The sequence below is a fragment of the Tachyglossus aculeatus genome, chromosome 3 (genome assembly GCF_015852505.1).
Source record: "Tachyglossus aculeatus isolate mTacAcu1 chromosome 3, mTacAcu1.pri, whole genome shotgun sequence".
Taxonomy (NCBI): Eukaryota; Metazoa; Chordata; class Mammalia; order Monotremata; family Tachyglossidae; genus Tachyglossus; species Tachyglossus aculeatus.
Window position 1 is genome coordinate 63,612,337 of NC_052068.1, and position 18,320 is coordinate 63,630,656.

The window sequence follows — 18,320 nt, forward strand, 5'->3', positions numbered from 1 at the left end:
GTCTTCCCAACCCTGGTTGTGTTTGTTTGATTTGATGAGAGGGAACGAGTGTCAGCCGATGGGCCTCCTTTCTCCACAGCTTGGCTCACTGCAGTCCTCGGAAAAGCACCGAGAATCAGTGGGGAGCCACGGGGAGCAGCTCGGCTCCTGGGAAAGGCACAGTAGAAGCTATGGGTCTTTGGCTGTAAGCTCCCTATAGACTGTAAGTTGCTTGTGGGCAGGGACCCTATCTACCAAATCTGTTATATTGCACTCCCCCCAAGGGCTTAGTACAGTGCTCTGCCCACAGTGAGAGCTCGATAAATACCATCAACTGATTGAATGATTTGCACTGCAGCTGAGTGAATTGTGATGGTCACTGGCTGCTTTCATTCCCAATATCTTGGGGCTTATGTGTTTGGAACCCAGCTTAGGGGGAGGGAAAAGAAAGAAAGAGCATGGGGCTCCCCTCCCCAGAGTTCACATGGGTGGAGACCCCCCCCGACCCCGGGGGAAAGGGAGAGCGTGGGGCTCCTAACCCCACGGTCCCAGATTGAGCCCCCAGCTTTTTTCCTCTCCTCCTCCTCCTCCCCTCCTCATTTCCCCCCTTCCTCCCTTTACTTCATTCATTCATTCAGTCATATTTATTGAGCGCTTACCGTGTGCAGAGCACTGTACTAAGCGCTTGGGAAGTACAAGTTGGCAACATATAGAGACAGTCCCTACCCAACAACAGGCTCCCAGTCTAGAAGGGGGAGACAGACAACAAAACAAAACATGTAGACATGTGTCAAAACCATCAGAATAAAGAGAATCATAGCTCTACCCTACCCCTTTCCCCTCCCCACAGCACTTGTGTATATTTGTACATATCTATTACTCCATTTATTTTATTAAAGATGTGTATATAGTTATAACTCTATTTATTCTGATGGTATTGACACCTGTCTACTTGTTTTGTTTTGTTGTCTGTCTCCCCCTTCTAGACTGTGAGCCCGCTGTTGGGTAGGGACCGTCTCTATATGTTGCCGATTTGTACTTCCCAAGCGCGTAGTCCGGTGCTCTGCACACAGTAAGCGCTCAATAAATACGATTGAATGAATGAATTGAATGGGAATGAAGTTTAGAGAAAGAAGCGTCATGGGCCTTGAGGGGAAAAGAGCTCCAAACATCTTTATGGAACCTCCTGCCCCAATTCCAAGGTGGCCGCCCTGGCCACGTCTCTTGCTAAACCCGCGTGCTTTTGGGATGCAAAGTGATGCAAATACATTTGAGCCCTGAGGCTCAGACCCAGAATTATTCCTTCAGAATCCCCAGATCCAGTTTTGAAGATCAGAATCTACAGTATTTTGGGTCCCGAGAGAGGGTATAGGGCAGGTGTTTGGCTCATCCTCAGCCTTTGAAAGGAAGAGATCGCCGATAGTGTCGACAACGGCCTAGTGACTGAGCACAAAAGGCTAGACCGGGAGCAATTGCCCCAAGGAGTATAAGTGGATTTTTATAAGGTATTGTTAAGTGCTTACCGCATGTCAAACACTGTTGTAAGCAATGGGGTAGATACAAGTTAATCAGGATGGATACAGTCCCTGTCACACATGGGGCTCCTAGTGAAATAGGAGGGAGAAGTGGATTCTGCCTTTGGGTTTGGGGTTGCAGTTGTGTAGAACCTGATGATTTTCAGCCCCTTTCTCGGGGAGGTTTGCCGTTCCTGGCCCCGAGGAAGCCACTTTGAGGGAACTGCCAGTGGCGTGAGGTGGCAGGCTCTGGCTGTGAAGTGAGTACCCCATCACTTTTACTGACTGGCAGCTAGCTGTCTCGCACATCTGCCCATCTCCACAAGCACTTAGTACAGTGCTCTGCACACAGTAAGCACTCAATAAATACGGTTGAATGAATGAAGGAATGAATGATTCTTGAGTTCTGGCCAAGTCTCGGCAAGATCACAGTAGGGAAGGGACAGTCCACGGTAGCCTTAGAGTTCTTTTAGCCATCTGCCCCCACTCCCTTGGAAAACTCATTTGCTCCCTAGTCTTCAAATAACGTGGAAAGTGGAAGAACCTAGGGCTTGTGTCCCTGTGGACCCCTGACCTTCCCCTGGGCTCCGGAGTTCCTGTGTTTCCCTCCCAGGGCCCTGGATGTACAGGCTCCACTTCAGAGCCATAGAACTCCTGAGGCAGAGGGAAGCTGAGTGCTGACTGGACATAAATTCTGGACATGAGCTTGTCATGGGCAGGAAATGTGTCTTTTTATTGTTATATCGTACTCAATATTGTCATATTGTACACAATAAGCGCTCAATAAATACAACTGAATGAATGAATGAACGAGTGAAGGCAGCCCGTGCCGTAAAGGTATCAGACAGGGACCGGTCCAGCTGAAAATCAGACAAAAATCCTCTCTATCGGGAGATGGCCCCTCACCTTTCTGAACTGCAGTCTTTCCATCTTTTAAATGGAGGCACTCTCAGCTGCCCCCTTCTTGCTATTCTTTTAACCAACAGTATTTACTGAGTGCTTACTGTGCGCCAAGCACTTACTAAGCGCTTGGGAGAGTACGCTACAATAAAGTTGGTAGACACGAGCCCTGCCCACAAGGAGCTTAGAGTCTAAAATCAATTACCAGTAGGGGAGATGGCAGAGTATAATGATATGTTCAGAAGTCCTGGGGGACCAATGGTGGGGTGAGTATCAAAGTGCTAAAGGGGTACAGATCTGAGAGCGTAGGTAATGCAAAAGAGAGTGAGAATAGGGTGAGGAGATGAGAGGTTAGTTAGAGAAGGCTTCTTGGAGAAGATATGGGCTTTGAAGATGGGGAAAGTGGTGGTCTGTCGGATACAAAGTGGGAGGGAGTTCTAGGTTAGAGGAAGAATATGAACCATAGTAAGGACCATAGTAAGTAGACTGGTGTTAGAGGAGCAAAGTGTGTGGGGTTTTTTTTAAGTTTATTTAAATCACCATCTATACATATACCAAAGGGAAGGTGAGTAATTATTTGGGCTTGCTGGCCTCTTGCTGAATTTTGCAAATTATATGCCAGTTTTGCCTTTCATGGTAAAAAAGAGGCTGGGAGAGTTTGAAGGGAAACCTATGAGGTGACCCTGCAGCCGATTCTGCCACCAGTTCACCAGAGGCCAAATTGGCCCTTTCCTATTTGGAAGGACGTGGAAAACCTTTCACTGTAACGCTTCCACAGGTGGAGTCAGTGGGTGGGGTACTCAGATTAGTCCATTAGTAGTCTCCCCCTTCTAGACCGTGAGCCCGTTGTTGGGTAGGGACCATCTCTATATGTTGCCAACTTGTACTTCCCAAGTGCTTAGTACAGTGCTCTGCACACAGTAAGCACTCAATAAATACGATTGGATGACTGAATGAATAATAGGAGAGGAGTGAAATTATGTAGGGGGGGAGAGCTGACTGAATGTCTTAACCAGCAAGAAAATACTGTTCAATGTGGAGATGGACGGGCAACCACTGGAGGTTTTCAAAGAGTGAGAAGAGGTGTTTCCAGAACACTGCCCATCCCTAGCCAGCGACATAATTTCCAGGGTTCAAGGAATAGTCAGGTATTCTCGCTTATTCTGGAGAGATCACCTGAAGTGGCACGGAAGAGAAGCAGTGTGGTCTAGTGGAGAGAGTGACCTTGGGCAAGTGACTTCACTTCTCTGTGCCTCCGTTATCTCATCCGTAAAACAGGGATTAAGACTGTGAGCCCCATGTGGGACATGAACGGTGTCCAACCTGATTAGCTTGAATCTACCCCAGGGATCAGGACAGCGCTTGGCACAAAGTAAACGCTTAACAAATACCAGAAAAAAAAAAGAGGCAGCTGGCAGGCGCCCTGAGATCCAACAAGTCTCTGATGGCTCCTTTCCTTTGAGGGAGGCTGAGATGGGGAAGGAGAGATCGGGTCATTTGGGTGGTGGGGGGAGGAAAGGAGCAGAACCCCAAGACAATCTTGTCTGAGTCCTTGTGGAAGCTCTCACACTTCACTGGGAGCCAGGGTGGGGATGGGGGGGACGATGCAAGAATGGAAGCAGGAGTTCACTGGCAGTCTGGGAAGGCAGAGGAGAGAGAGACAGGGAGGAGAGAGAGAGAGGGAGGAGAGAGAGAGAGGGAGAGAGAGGGAGGGAGGGAGCAGAGGGAGGCAGAGCATTGACCATTATCCCATACCCTTCCCTCTCCCCTCGGTTCTTAGGGACCTCTTGGTCCTAAGAGTAGCAATATCAATTGACAGTATACTGATGGCCTATCAGACTACCTACTGATTGTGAAGCTGCGTGGCTCAGCGGAAAGAGCACGGGCTTGGGAGTCAGAGGTCATGGGTTCGAATCCCACCTCCCCCACATGTCTGCTGTGTGACCTTGGGCGAGTCACTTCACTTCTCTGTGCCTCAGTTCCCTCATCTGTAAAATGGGGATTAAGACTGTGAGCCCCACATGGGACAACCTCATCTCCTTGTGTTCCCCCCAGCGCTTAGAACAGTGCTTTGCACATAGTAGGCGCTTAACAAATACCAACATTATTATTCTTCTAGACTGTGAGCCCACTGTTGGGTAGGGACTGTCTCTATATGTTGCCAACTTGTACTTCCCAAGTGCTTAGTACAGTGCTCTGCACACAGTAAGCGCTCAATAAATACAAATGATTGATTGATTTGGAGTTAGAGGTCATGGGTTCAAATCCCGGCTCCGCCAATTGTCAGCTGTGTGACTTTGGGCAAGCCACTTAACTTCTCTGTGCCTCAGTTCCCTTGTCTGTAAAATGGGGATTAAGACCGTGAGCCCCCCGTGGGACAACCTGATCACCTTGTAACCTGCCCAGTGCTTAGAACAGTGCTTTGGACATAGTAAGTGCTTAATAAATGCCATTATTATTACTATTATTACCATGTGCAGGACACTGAACACATACCATGTGCAGGACACTGGGCCAAATTTCTTCTGTTCACAAGACACTGTATTGAGTACCTACTGTCCAGCACTTAGAACAGTGCTCCAGTGCTTAGAACAGTACTTTGCATGTAGTAAGCGCTTAACAAATTCCATCATTATTATTATTACTGTTTGCAGGGCAAAATATGGAGTACCTACTTTGTGCAAGATGCTGTGCCAAATACCTTCTGTCTACAAGGCACTGTACTGAGTGTTCAGGGCACAGTGCTAAAATCCTGGTGCATTCAGAGCCCTGTATCAGGCCATGGGGGACCACGGAATGGAAATGAAAGACTTACCGATGATCTCGTTCTCCTCCAGGTTGATCGTTTCTAGAGCCTGCAGGGCCGTGAGCTGCTCGGGGAAGTCGCGGAACTTGTTCCTGGACAGGTCGATGGCCTGAAGGTGCAGCAAGGTCCTGACCTCGTCAGGCAGATGATGCAGATAGTTCCCTTCCAGGCGGAGCTCTGGGATTCAGGGTCAAAACAGGAATAAAGAGTCAAGGAACCAGGGAAGGGGAAAGGGAGGACTGAGGGACGGGGAAAACTGATGAAGCTCCGGATGCTTCTTGGGACTACAGATGAGTAGGGAAACTCCCCGGACTGCTGGGACTGCTAACAAATGAATGTTCCTGCCAACGGAGGTGACACAGCTACTATTTATTCCCCGAGGCCAAGAGCAGCCAGAGGCCTTCTCTGGGCCGCCCCCTCCCCAGCCCTTGCTGTGGTGATGGGAGTAAACTGGGGTCCCACGGACGGCACCCCTGATGGACCCATGGGAGTCCCTTCCACATCTGACCCAGGGAATTAAGTCCAGACATGAGGCTTGGGCCCTACCCCTTCTGGGAAAGTCCGATCGGGTCTCAGTAATCAAGGATCACGCTTTCAGCTCATGCCCTCATCCCTAGAGTCATAGCTCCTCGCTGTTTGGAGGCATAGGAAATGCCAGGGTATGTTTTCTTTCAAATTCATCAAAGCTTGAAGCTGGGTTCATTTTCTTCCTAAGCCCCCTCCCAACCATCAAGCCCACTCATCACCGAGGTAAATGCCAAAGCAGGAAAGGCCATGGGATGGGGGTGACTGCTAGGCCCGAGGTTCACTCCAGAATTCCCAGAGTCTCGCCACACAACCCTCAGGGTTTGTTGGATTTCCTTCTAGTTAACCATGCTCCACGTGGTGTGGGGAGACACGGAGACCATAATTTCTGGCATCTGCATCCCAAGCTCTGCTTAGCAAGTGGATATTTTGCTGATAGGGAAACTGAGGCCTGCTAGTCTCACCTCCACAACATCACCAAGATCTGCCCTTTCCTCTCCATCCAAACCACTAGCTTGCTGGTTCAATCTCTCATCCTATCCCAAATGGATTATTGCATCAGCCTCCTTTCTGATCTCCCATGCTCCTGTTTCTCCCCGCTTCAGTCTATACTTCACTCTGCCACCCAGATTATCTTTGTACAGAAACGCTCTGGGCATGTCACTCCCCTCCTCAAAAGTCTCCAGTGTTGGCCTGTCAACCTTCAAATCAAGCAAAAACTCACTCTCGGCTTCAAGGCTCTCCATCACCTCACCCCCTCCTACCTCACCCCCTCTTCTCTTCTTCTACGGCCCAGGCCCGCACAGTCTGCTCCTCTGCTGCCGCTAATCTTCTCACTGTGCCTCGTTCTCACCTATCCTGCCATCGACCCCTGGCCCACGTCCTTCCTCTGGCCTGGTATGCCCTCCCTCCACACATCCACCAAACTAGCTCTCTTCCTCCCTTCAAAGCCCTACTGAGAGCTCACCTCCTCCAGGAGGTCTTCCAAGACTAAACCCCCCCTTTTTCCTCTCCTCCTCCACCTCTCCTCCCCATCTGTTGCCGTCTGCCTCCACGCGTGTTAGGTCTGCCACACCCATTGCCCTATATTTGCATTTTATATATCGCCATATATGTGTACATATTTATTACCCTATTTTATTTGTACATATTTACTATATTTTATTAATGATGTGTATATAGCTATAACTCTATTTATTCTGATGATATTGACACCTGTCTACTTGTTTTGTTTTGTTGTCTGTCGCGCCCTTCTAGACAGTGAGCCCATTGTTGGGTAGGGACCGTCTCTATATGTTGCCGATTTGTACTTCCCAAGCGCTTAGTCCAGTGCTCTGCACACAGTAAATGCTCAATAAATACAACTGAATGAATGAATGGTGAGGGTAAAAATGGCTGGGCAGGGCAAGGCAATGGCCTCCACTACCACCACCACCGTTGGCATCCCCTCAACCTTTCCCAGGTGATGGGACCTGCCTGACCTGGCTAGCCCAAGAGCCTCAGTCTGGTCAGACTGAGCCAAAGAGCAATGATGGGACCGAGTCGGGCTGGTGGCGTGGTGGGTATGGGGTCCACTGAGGCTGGCAGGTCTGCCCCATTAAGCCCACGGTGGTGCCCAGGCTGTAGCACGCACCCACCGGCTGATAGTTTGAGCCCCTTTAGACTATGTTGGAGTTGGGCCTGGGTCTCAGGGTCCTGGGGCTCCCCATGGGGTAGCCCCCAGGAAGGGTCTCCCCCCAGAGTGGCTTCTTCCTCTCACCCTCCATCACTGGCTCTGAAATCCCATCTGTGCTTTTCTGTGCATTCACAAAAGTGGCAGTGAGGCCTAACAGCCCAGGCCAGACACATCATCATCATCATCATCCTCCTCCTCCTGTTCCCCCTTCTCCTTCCCCTTCCCCTCCTCCCCTTGTGGGCCACATCCATTCATTCATTCATTCATTCGTATTTATTGAGCGCTTACTGTGTGCAGAGCACTGTACTAAGCGCTTGGGAAGTACAAGTCGGCAACATATAGAGACGGTCCCTACCTAACAGCGGGCTCACAAGAAGGGGGAGACAGACAACAAAACAAAACATATTAACCAAATAAAATAGAATAAATATGTACAAATAAAATAGAGTAATAAATATGTACAAATGTACATCCAGCTCCTGCTCTCTAGACTGAAAACTCGTTGTGGTCAGGGAATGTGAGCAGCGTGGCTCAGTGGAAAGAGCCCGGGCTTTGGAGTCAGAGGTTCAAATGCCGGATCCGCCAACTGTCAGCTGTGTGACTTTGGGCAAGTCACTTAACTTCTCTGGGCCTCAATTACCTCCTCTGTAAATCAGGGACTAAGACTGTGAGCCCCCGGTGGGACGGCCTGATCACCTCGTAACCTCCCCAGAGCTTAGAACAGTGCTTTGCACATAGTAAGCGCTTAATAAATGCCATTATTATTATTATTATTGTACTCTCCCAAGCACTTAGTACAGCCCTCTGTACACAGTTAGCACTCAATAAATGCGACTGAATAAATACGACTGAATGAGAGCTAGAGTGGCTTGAGGCCAGTGGAGACAGACTCCAAGTGAGCCACATTATGAGGGGTGTGTCAGAGGCCACAGCTCAGCTGGTGAGAGCGAAAGGCGGGAGGAGAGGGTCCTCTCTGCAGATAAGCACATCCCTAAAAGCAGACTGTTGGGTAGGGACTGTCTCTATATGTTGCCAACTTGTACTTCCCAAGCACTTAGTACAGTGCTCTGCACACAGTAAGCGCTCAATAAATACGATTGAATGAATGTATGAATGAAATGAGCGCTTCTGGTGCTCCGGAGCCCGGGGCCACCCCTCTGTGGTCCAGCCGGGTCCCATCGGGAAGACAAGATTCCTCGAGAGCGGCATTCTCAAGGACCCTCAGCTAATCAGGACGGCGGTCCGCGAGCCGGCTGAGAACGACGATCTCCTCTTTGGTCCGACAAGAGGGACGGAGGCCCCACTTCATCGAGCGTTGTGCATCCCCAGCCGCGCGCAGCAGAAGATCTGGGGGTGTGGGGCAGGGAGGGGGGCCCAAAAGGCTGCCGCTCATCTCGGTTTCTAACAGCAGCCTGGGCATGGCAGGTTCTGCTGGATAATAATGATAATAATAATAATAATGGCATTCGTTAAGCGCTTACTATGTGCAAAGCACTGTTCTAAGCGCTGGGGGGATACAAGGTGATCAGGTTGTCCCACATGGGGCTCACCGTCTTAATCCTCATTTTACACATGAGGGAACTGAGGTTCAGAAAAGTTAAGTGACTTGCCCAAGGTCACACAGCAGACATGTGGCAGAGCCGGGATTAGAACCCATGACCTCTGACTCCCAAGCCCGGGCTCTTTCCACTGAGCCATGCTGCTTCTCTCTTGGATGCCTGCTGATGGTGCTCTGGTTGTCAAAACGGCTACCTGGGTGGCACAGGTGCAGCACCATTCATTCAATCGTATTTACTGAGTGCTTACCGCATGCAAAGCACTGTACTAAACGATTGGGACAGTACTGAGAAGTAGTGGGGCTCAGTGGAAAGAGCCTGGGCTTTGGGGTCAGAGGTCATGGGTTCAAATTCTGACTCTGCCAATTGGTAGCTGTGTGACTTCGGGCAAGTCACTTCACTTCTCTGGGCCTCAGTTCCCTCATCTGTAAAATGGGGATTAAGACTGTGAGCCCCCCGTGGGACAACCTGAGCACCTTGTAACCTCCCCAGCGCTTAGAACAGTGCTTTGCACATAGTAAGCATTTAATAAACGCCATTATTATTATTATTATTATTACAATATAACAACAAACAGACACTTTCCTCGCCAGCCTGGGGGTTGCACAGGGCCCCACAAAACGCTTAATAATAACAACAATAATAATAATAATGGTATTTGTTAAGCATTTACTATGTGCCAGGCGCTGTACTAAGATCTGGGGTGTACACAAGCAAATCGGGTTGGACACAGCCCCCTGTCCCCCATGGGACTCACAGTCTTCACCCCCATTTTCCAGATGAGGTAACTGAGGTCCAGAGAAGTGAAGTGATTTGCCCAAGATCTCACAGCAGACAAATGGCAGAGGTGGGATTAGAACCCAGGTCCTTCTGATTCCCAGGCCTGTACTCTATCTACTAGGCCACAGAGCTTTTCACGGTGCTCCCACTTGAGGACCGAGCACTGGTTCCGAGAAGCAGCGTGGCTCAGTGGAAAGAGCCTGGGCTTTGGAGTCAGAGGTTGTGGGTTCAAATCCCAGCTCCGCCAAGTGTCAGCTGTGTGACTTTGGGCAAGTCACTTCACTTCTCTGTGCCTCAGTTACCTCATCTGTAAAATGGGGATTAAGACTGTGAGCCCCCCGTGGGACAACCTGATCACCTTGGAGCCTCCCCAGTGCTTAGAACGGTGCTTTGCACATAGTAAGTGCTTAATGAATGCCATCATTATTATTATTATATTATTATTCTGAGAGAACAGGTGCTCGCCTGGATTTGACTCCCCAGAATTTCCGAGGCAATTGTTTCGAACTGGTTGTGGGGCCTGCCTTTCCTTTGTCTCCCCAGAAAGGGGTAGGGGAGGACCCGGGCTCTGGCTCAGCTCAGCGTGCCCAATTAGGACCCATTCTCCATAATAATGATAAATAACAATACTGATAAATGTCATAATTATTGATGAAGCAGCAGAGTGTGGTGGGTAGAGCCCGAGCCCGGGAGTCAGAAGGTCAGGGGTTCTAATCTAACCCTGCTACCTGTCTGCTGTGTGACCTTGGGCAAGCCACTTCACTTCTCTGGGCCTCAGTTACCTCATCTGGAAAATGGGGATTTTTTAAATAGCATTTGTTAAGGGCTTACTATGTGCAAAGTACTGTTCTAAGCGCTGAGGAGGTTAGAAGGTGAACAGGTTGTCCCATGTGGGGCTCACAGGCTTAATCCCCATTTTACAGATGAGGTAACTGAGGCCCAGAGAAGTGAAGTGACTTGCCCAAAGTCACACGGCTGACAAGTGGCGGAGCCAGGATTTGAACCCATCACCTCTGACTCCAAAGCCCGGGCTCTTTCCACTGAGCCACGCTGATTGAGACTGTGAGCCCCACGTGGAACAGGGATTGTGTCCAACCTCATATACTTGTAACTACCCCTGTGCTTAGTACAGTGCCTGGCACATAGTAAGTGCTTAATAAATATCATAATTATTTATGCGGGGAAGCAGCATGGTGTGGCGGATAGGGCACGGGCCTGAAAGTCAGAAGGTCATGGGTTCTAATCCTGGCTCTGCCATTTTATCTTCCGGGTGGCCTTGGACAAGTCACTTCACTTCTCTGGACCTCAGTTACCTCATCTGTAAAGTGGGGATTAATAACAATAATAATAATAATAATGGCATTTATTAAGCGCTTACTATGTGCAAATTCTAAGCGCTGGATTGAAACTGTGAGACCCAAGTGGGACAGGGACTGTGTCCAACCCAGTTTGCTGGTTTCCATCCCAGTGCTTAGTACAGCACTTGGCACATAGTAAGAGCTTAACAAATACCACATTTACTATGAATATCACAGAGAACCTCCCACCTCTTTCTCTCTCTCACCCCAGTATCTCCAGCCTCTCAATCAATCAATCGGATTTGTTGAGCACTTAACTGTGTGCAGAGCAATGTACTGATTTCTACTGCCAGGCTTTTCCACTGATGTATTTGGTTAGGAGAAGCAGCGTGGCTCAGTGGAAAGAGCATGGATTTTGGAGTCAGAGGTCATGGGTTCAAATCTGGGCTCCGCCAATTCTCAGCTGTATGACTTTGGGCAAGTCACTTCACTTCTCTGGGCCTCAGTTACCTCATCTGGAAAATGGGGATTAAGACCATAAGCCCCCCGTGGGACAACCTGATCACCTTGTAACCTCCTCAGCGCTTAGAACAGTGCCATCATCATTACTATTATTATTATTATTTGCCCAAGGTTATTATTATCATTATTATACATTACAATTATATATACAATACATTACAATTATATAATATATAATATAATATAATATAATATACCAATAATAATAATATATTATTTGCCCAGCAGGCTAGTGTCAGAACTTCGATTAGAACCCGGGTCCTTCTGACTTGGACTCTTACCATGAGGTCACGCTGCTTCTCAACATGTTAAACAACTTATTTAACAATTGTTAAAGAACAGAAATGGTTCCTTTTCCTCAAGGAGCTTACCATCTAACAGGAGAAATACAATCGACACAGTCAAACAACACTGTTCACACACTAATAATAACAACTACACCCCACCCTCAACCCCACAGCACCTATGTATATATCTGGAACTTATTTATATTAATGTCTGTCTCCCTCTCTAGACTTCAAGGTCATTTCGGGCAGGGTGCGTGTCTGCTAACGCTGTTGTATTGTACTCTCCCAAGTGCTTAGTGCAGGGCTCTGCACGTAATAAGTGCTCAATAAATACCACTGAGTGATAAGCTTATTTTGTGCAGGGAATGTGTCTACCAAATTTGTTGAACTGAACTCTCCCGAGTGCTTAATACAGTGATCTGCACACAGCCCTATCCAACCTCTTCATTTCAGCTTCAGACTCAACCCTACCTTTCACCGTGATCCGAGCGAGGACGTTTTTAATAACCGAGGGCTGATCCTGGCTTTTGGAAACAGCACTCGAAGCTTTAAAATGTCATTTGAAGCCAGTTGTCACTCTCCAGATTGAAAAGTAACAGTAAAAACCGGCTAATATCGCCCGGATGTGGAATCACGGGAGACATCTGCATATGGACCACTTTTTCCAAAATTGCCCCTAATATTTCTCTCAAGAGAAATCCACTGGCACTTCCAATTGGCACTTAACCAATCATACAGACTACATACGAAGCCACGAGGCTATCTGATAAAGAAAAATCCAATTAAGGGGCCCGGGGACGGTTCAGCAGAATGCAAATATGGTTTGGGGAAAACGGGTTTAAAAGCTCAACCTCAACATCCCTTATTTGCTGAGGCTCGGTAATGTACTAAGAGGAAATGGTGGCTGTGGGAACAAAAACAGGGGAAAATTGCAGGTGGCAACTGCGGGCTAGAGCCGACACGATTACGGAGACGGGGCCAACGAGGACGGGCGAAAGGCGCTGGCTGCGTCAAGTGAAGCGTCTCCTGGGTCTGAGGCTCGTCGTGTAGAAATGAATGCAAACCGGCGGGCATGGCCGTCAGCACAGCCCACCGCAGCATCAAGGACCAGTAAATGAGGTTGAATGTTCGGCAAGGAAAAATTGGTCTGAGGTTGTTCTGCTCCCTTTTCTTTTGCACCAAAGCTGGGAAACCCCAACACTTTTTAGTGATTTACTTTTAATTCCCGGGCCGCTGGGCCTCTTTGTGTCCTTTGTCACCTAACGGTTTTTCCGTTACATCTGGGTGCTGCCCGTGCTATGATTAAGTAAGAGGCGTCAGATCTCTCCAGCTTCCTTGAGTAGTTCTAATGAAAGAGGATGCTTAGGGCGGTGCCCGGCCCTTAGTAGGCACTTACAAATACCGTAATTATTACTGTATTACTATTATTATTATTAAAAAGTAGCCCACTGTGTCCCCTCCCTGCCCTCGGAGCGTTTCTGAAAAGCCTCTTCCTCCAGGAGGCTTTTCCCACCCGGGGCCTGCAGGACCACGCTGGGAGAGTCAGCGTGGCTTAGTGGCAAGAGTCTGGGATTGGGAGTAAGAGGTCATGGGTTCTAATACCGGCTCTGTTGCTTGTCAGCTGTGTGACCTTGGGCAAGTCATTTCACCTCCTCCAGGAGGCCTTCCCAGACTGAGCCCCCTCCTTCCTCTCCCCCTCTTCCCCCTCAAAACCCCCCGCCTTACCTCCTTCCCTTCCCCACAGCACCTGTATATGTATATATGTTTGTATGTATATATATATTTGTATGTATTTATTACTCTATTTTACTTGTTCATATCTATTCTATTTATTTTATTTTGTTAATATGTTTTGTTGTGTTGTCTGTCTCCCCCTTCTAGACTGTGAGCCCACTGTTGGGTAGGGACCGTCTCTAGATGTTGCCAACTTGTACTTCCCAAGCACTTAGTACAGTGCTCTGCACACAGAAAGCGCTCAATAAATACGATTGATTGATTGATTGATTAGGGGGCCCAAATGGCTTCCAGATTGACATTCCCCCCCAAGAAAAGCTTGGGAGGAGGCAAGAAGCAAGCAGGGAAGAGGCCCTGTGGGCCGAAGGGGACCGGACTCAGGGGTACAGAATCACTGGCTTTAGAGCACACAATCATCTTGCCCCCCTCCTATTTTACCTCACTGCTTTCCTACTCCAATCCAGCCCGCACAATTTGCTCCTCTAATGGCAATTTCTCACTGTACCTCAATCTTCTCTATCTCACCACGGACCTCTTGCCTACATCCAGCCTTTGGCCCATAATACCCTCCCTTTTCATATCTGATAGACAACCATTCTCCCCCCGCCTTCAAAACCACATTGAAGGCATATCTCTTTCAAGAGACCTTCCCCAACTAAGCCCGCATTTCCTCTTCTCCCACTCCCTTTTCCTTCACCCTTGCACCCTTTATTCAACCCTCCCTCAGCCCCACAGTACTTAGGTACATTCCCCTAATTTATTTATTTCTACGAATGTCTGCCTCCCCCTCTGGACTGCAAGCTCATCCTGAGCAAGGCACATATCTGGGGGTCAGGAGGACATAGTTCTAATCCTGGCTCTGCCACTTGTCTGCTGTGTGATGGGCAAGTCACTTCACTTCCCTGGGCCTCAGTTACCTCATCTGTAAAATGGGGATTAAGACCGTGAGCCCCACGTGGGAGAGGAACTGTGTTCAACCAGATTTGCTTGAACCCACCCCAATGCTTAGTACAGTGCTTGGCACATAGTAAGCGCTTAACAAATACAATCATGTGTACTTGTACAAATAATACGATTATTGTTATGTCTACCAACTCTGTTGGATTGTATTCTCCCAAGTGCCTCGCACAGTGCTCTGCACAAAGTAAACACTCAATAAATTTGACTGATTGATTGATTGATTGATGGAGCCTCTGAAGAGGATGGGGGTGCTCTGGGCTGCTGACTGTGGGGGGACAGACCCCTGCCATTGTACCATGATGGGGAGCTGGAGTAGCGAGGTCTCTAGCCTCAACCATCACTGACAAACAGTGTGGCCTAGTGGAATACTTCCTTCCCCTCCCCACAGCACCTGTATATATGTTTGTACGTATTTATTACTCTATTTATTTATTTTATTTATACATATTTATTCTATTTATTTTATTTTGTTAATATGTTTTGCTTTGTTGTCTGTCTCCCCCTTCTAGACTGCGAGCCCACTGTTGGGTAGGGACCGTCTCTGTATGTTGCCAACTTGTACTTCCCAAGCGCTTAGTACAGTGCCCTGCACACAGTAAGCGCTCAATAAACACGACAATGAATGAACGAATGAAAGAGCACAGGCCTGGAAGTCAGAGGACCTGAGTTCTAATCCCACTCCATCACTGTCTTCTGTTTTACCTTGGGCAGGCCACTTAGCTTCTCTGTGCCTCAGTTCCCTCATCTGCAAAATGAGGATTCAAAACCTCTTCTCCTTCCCATTTAGACCATGAGCCCCATGTGGGGCCTGATTATCTTGCACCTACCCCATTCATTCATTCAATCATATTTATTATTATTAATAATAATAATAACCATAATAATTACGGTATTTGTTAAGCACTTACTATGTGCCAGGCACTGTACTAAGCGCTGGGGTGGGTACAAGCAAATTGGATTGGACACAATCCCTGTTCCTGTCCCATGTGGGGCTCACAGTCTCAATCCCCATTTTACAGATGACATAACTAAAGCCCAAAGAAGTGAAGTGAATTGCCCAAGGTCACCCTGCAGACAAGTGGAAGAGCTGGGATGAGAACTCATGACCTTATGGCTCCCAAGCCCATGCTCTATCCACTATGCCATGCTGCTTCTCTATTTACTGAGCGCTGACTGTGGGCAGAGACTGTACTAAGCTCTTCGGAGAGTATAGTACAACCATAAACAATAAACAGAAAATATTGCCTGCCCACAGCGAGTTTACAGTCTGGGGATGAGGGCTTGTACAGTGTGGGGCATATAGTAAATGCTTAACAAATACTACAATTATTATTATCATTACGCCTTGTTCTGCCAAGATTCTTTCCAAGCCTGAGCCTGGAGCCCAACCTTCTCCATATCAATCAATCAATCAATCAATCGTATTTATTGAGCGCTTACTGTGTGCAGAGCACTGTACTAAGCGCTTGGGAAGTACAAGTTGGCAACATATAGAGACAGTCCCTACCCAACAGTGGGCTCACCATCTAAAAGAGCCTCCACATCCAGATGGCAGGCCTAGAACTTGAGAATGGGAGTAGGGATGGATGGGAGAGGGATGGGAGCCCCTTCTCCACAGCATTCCCTTTGCTTATTATGCTAATTGCATCTCAGCATTCAAACTGTACTCATTGGAACATATTTGCATAGGTGTACCAGCTGGGGACCCCTGGGAGGTTAAGTACATGCTGATGGATACCTTATCATATGTTCTTCATTTGCACCTGTTTACCACAGATTTACAAGTGGATGATGCTTTTCAACTGCTTTTTGTGACCTGCCTTTGAAAATTCGTCCCAAGACTTCCCCAACACAGTGTGAGGGGATAAGCATCCGCTGCTGCAACCTGAGATTGCCAGGGCACGAGGGGCTGTGAGAAGCAGAGAGCTCAGAAATACCTCTGAAATCCCTTAAACCTCTCTAACCCTTCCAACTCTAGTAGGTTGAAAAATAAGTGGGGACTGGGACCCCAGCCCAGCCTGCTGGGATCTGGAATGACAGATGAGGGAATTCTTGGTCTAGATTCCACTAGAATTGAGGTCTAGTGGAAAGAGCATGGGACTGGTAAGTAGTCCTGGGTTCGAATCCTGTCTCTGCCACTTGCCTGCTGTGTGACAGTTAAGTCTGAGGTCTCTCTTCCTCCCTTCAAGGCCCTACTGAGAGCTCACCTCCTCCAGGAGGCCTTCCCAGACTGAGCCCCTTCCTTCCTCTCCCCCTCGTCCCCCTTTCCATCCCCCATCTTACCTCCTTCCCTTCCCCATAGCACCTGCATATATGTATATATGTTTGTATATATTTATTACTGTATTTATTTATTTTACTTGTACATATCTATTCTATTTATTTTGTTAGTATGTTTGGTTTTGTTCTCTGTCTCCCCTTTTTAGACTGTGAGCCCACTGTTGGGTAGGGACTGTCTCTATATGTTGTCAACTTGTACTTCCCAAGCACTTAGTCCAGTGCTCTGCACACAGTAAGCGCTCAATAAATACGATTGATTGATTGATTAAGTCACTTGACTTCGTTGTGCCTCTGCTTCCTCATCAGAAAAGTGGACAGATTTGTAAAGCTCTTTAAAAATACCTGTTAGAGCCCACTGTTGGGTAGGGACTGTCTCTATATGTTGCCAACTTGTACTTCCCAAGCGCTTAGTACAGTACTCTGCACACAGTAAGCGTTCAATAAATGTGATTGAATGAATGTTAGACTCTCTTTGTTAGACTGTGATCCCCGTAGGGGGAAAAGGGTTATGTATCTTTGGAGATATGTATCTTTGGAGGAGATGACTCGCAGAAACCAGGTCATAATAATTTTCTCCCCTCTCAGGGTCGCACCTGGAGAGATTCCAGTGCTCTACCAGTCTCGACTGTGGGAGGGGAAGTTAAGCAGAGGCCTAACCATCCCACTCCCAGCTTGGGCAGTGGCTAGAGAGTGGCAGGCAATCTGAAAATTATTATGACCTGGTTTCTGCAAATCATCTCCTCCAAAGATACATATCTCCAAAGATACATAACCCTCAAAACTCAGCCATCAGGAGCTGCATGGGAGAGAGTCGAGGGCAGAGACTCAGGTTTACTGCGTGGAAGGAGGTAATGGTAAACTGCTTCCGTATTTTTATCCAAAAAACTCTGTGGATACACTACCAGAACAATTGCAGATGGAGGTGGGGCGTTCTGGGAGAGATGTATCCATGGTGTCGCTATGGGTTGGACACGACTCGACAGCATAAGACAACAACAACAATAATTTTCTCCTGAAAATAAAACTACTACTACTACTAATAATGGTATTTGTTCAGTGCTTACTATCAATCAATCAATCAATCAATCAAGGTATTTATTAAGCGCTTACTGTGTGAAGAATACTGCACTAAGAGCTTGCAAGAAGATGATACAACAGAGTTGCTAGGCACATTCCCTTCCTACAATAAATTTAGAGCCTACAGGGGAAGACAGACATTAACATAAATGAATGTTATGGATCTGTACCTAAGTGCTGTGGGCTGAGGGTGGGGTGAATATCAAGCGCTTTAAGGGGACAGATAATAATAATAATGATGGTGGCATTTATTAAGCGCTTTCTATGTGCAAAGCACTGTTGTAAGCGCTGGGGAGGTTACAAGGTGATCAGGTTGTCCCACGGGGGGCTCACAGTCTTAATCCCCATTTTACAGATGAGGTCACTGAGGCACAGAGAAGTGACTTGCCCAAAGTCACACAGCTGACAATCGGTGGAGCTGGGATTT

At 47.9% G+C, this 18,320-nt stretch overlaps 1 protein-coding gene across 2 annotated transcripts in view; it reads right to left on the reverse strand.

Moving 5' to 3' along the window:
- LRRC20 (leucine rich repeat containing 20) overlaps positions 1-18,320 on the reverse strand; it is a 114,256-nt gene that overhangs the window by 18,306 nt on the left and 77,630 nt on the right. For both annotated transcript variants that reach the window (XM_038744067.1, XM_038744066.1), the window contains one exon: positions 5,209-5,376. In XM_038744067.1, the coding sequence (XP_038599995.1) occupies positions 5,209-5,376 (168 nt within the window). The remainder of the gene's footprint in view (positions 1-5,208; positions 5,377-18,320) is intronic.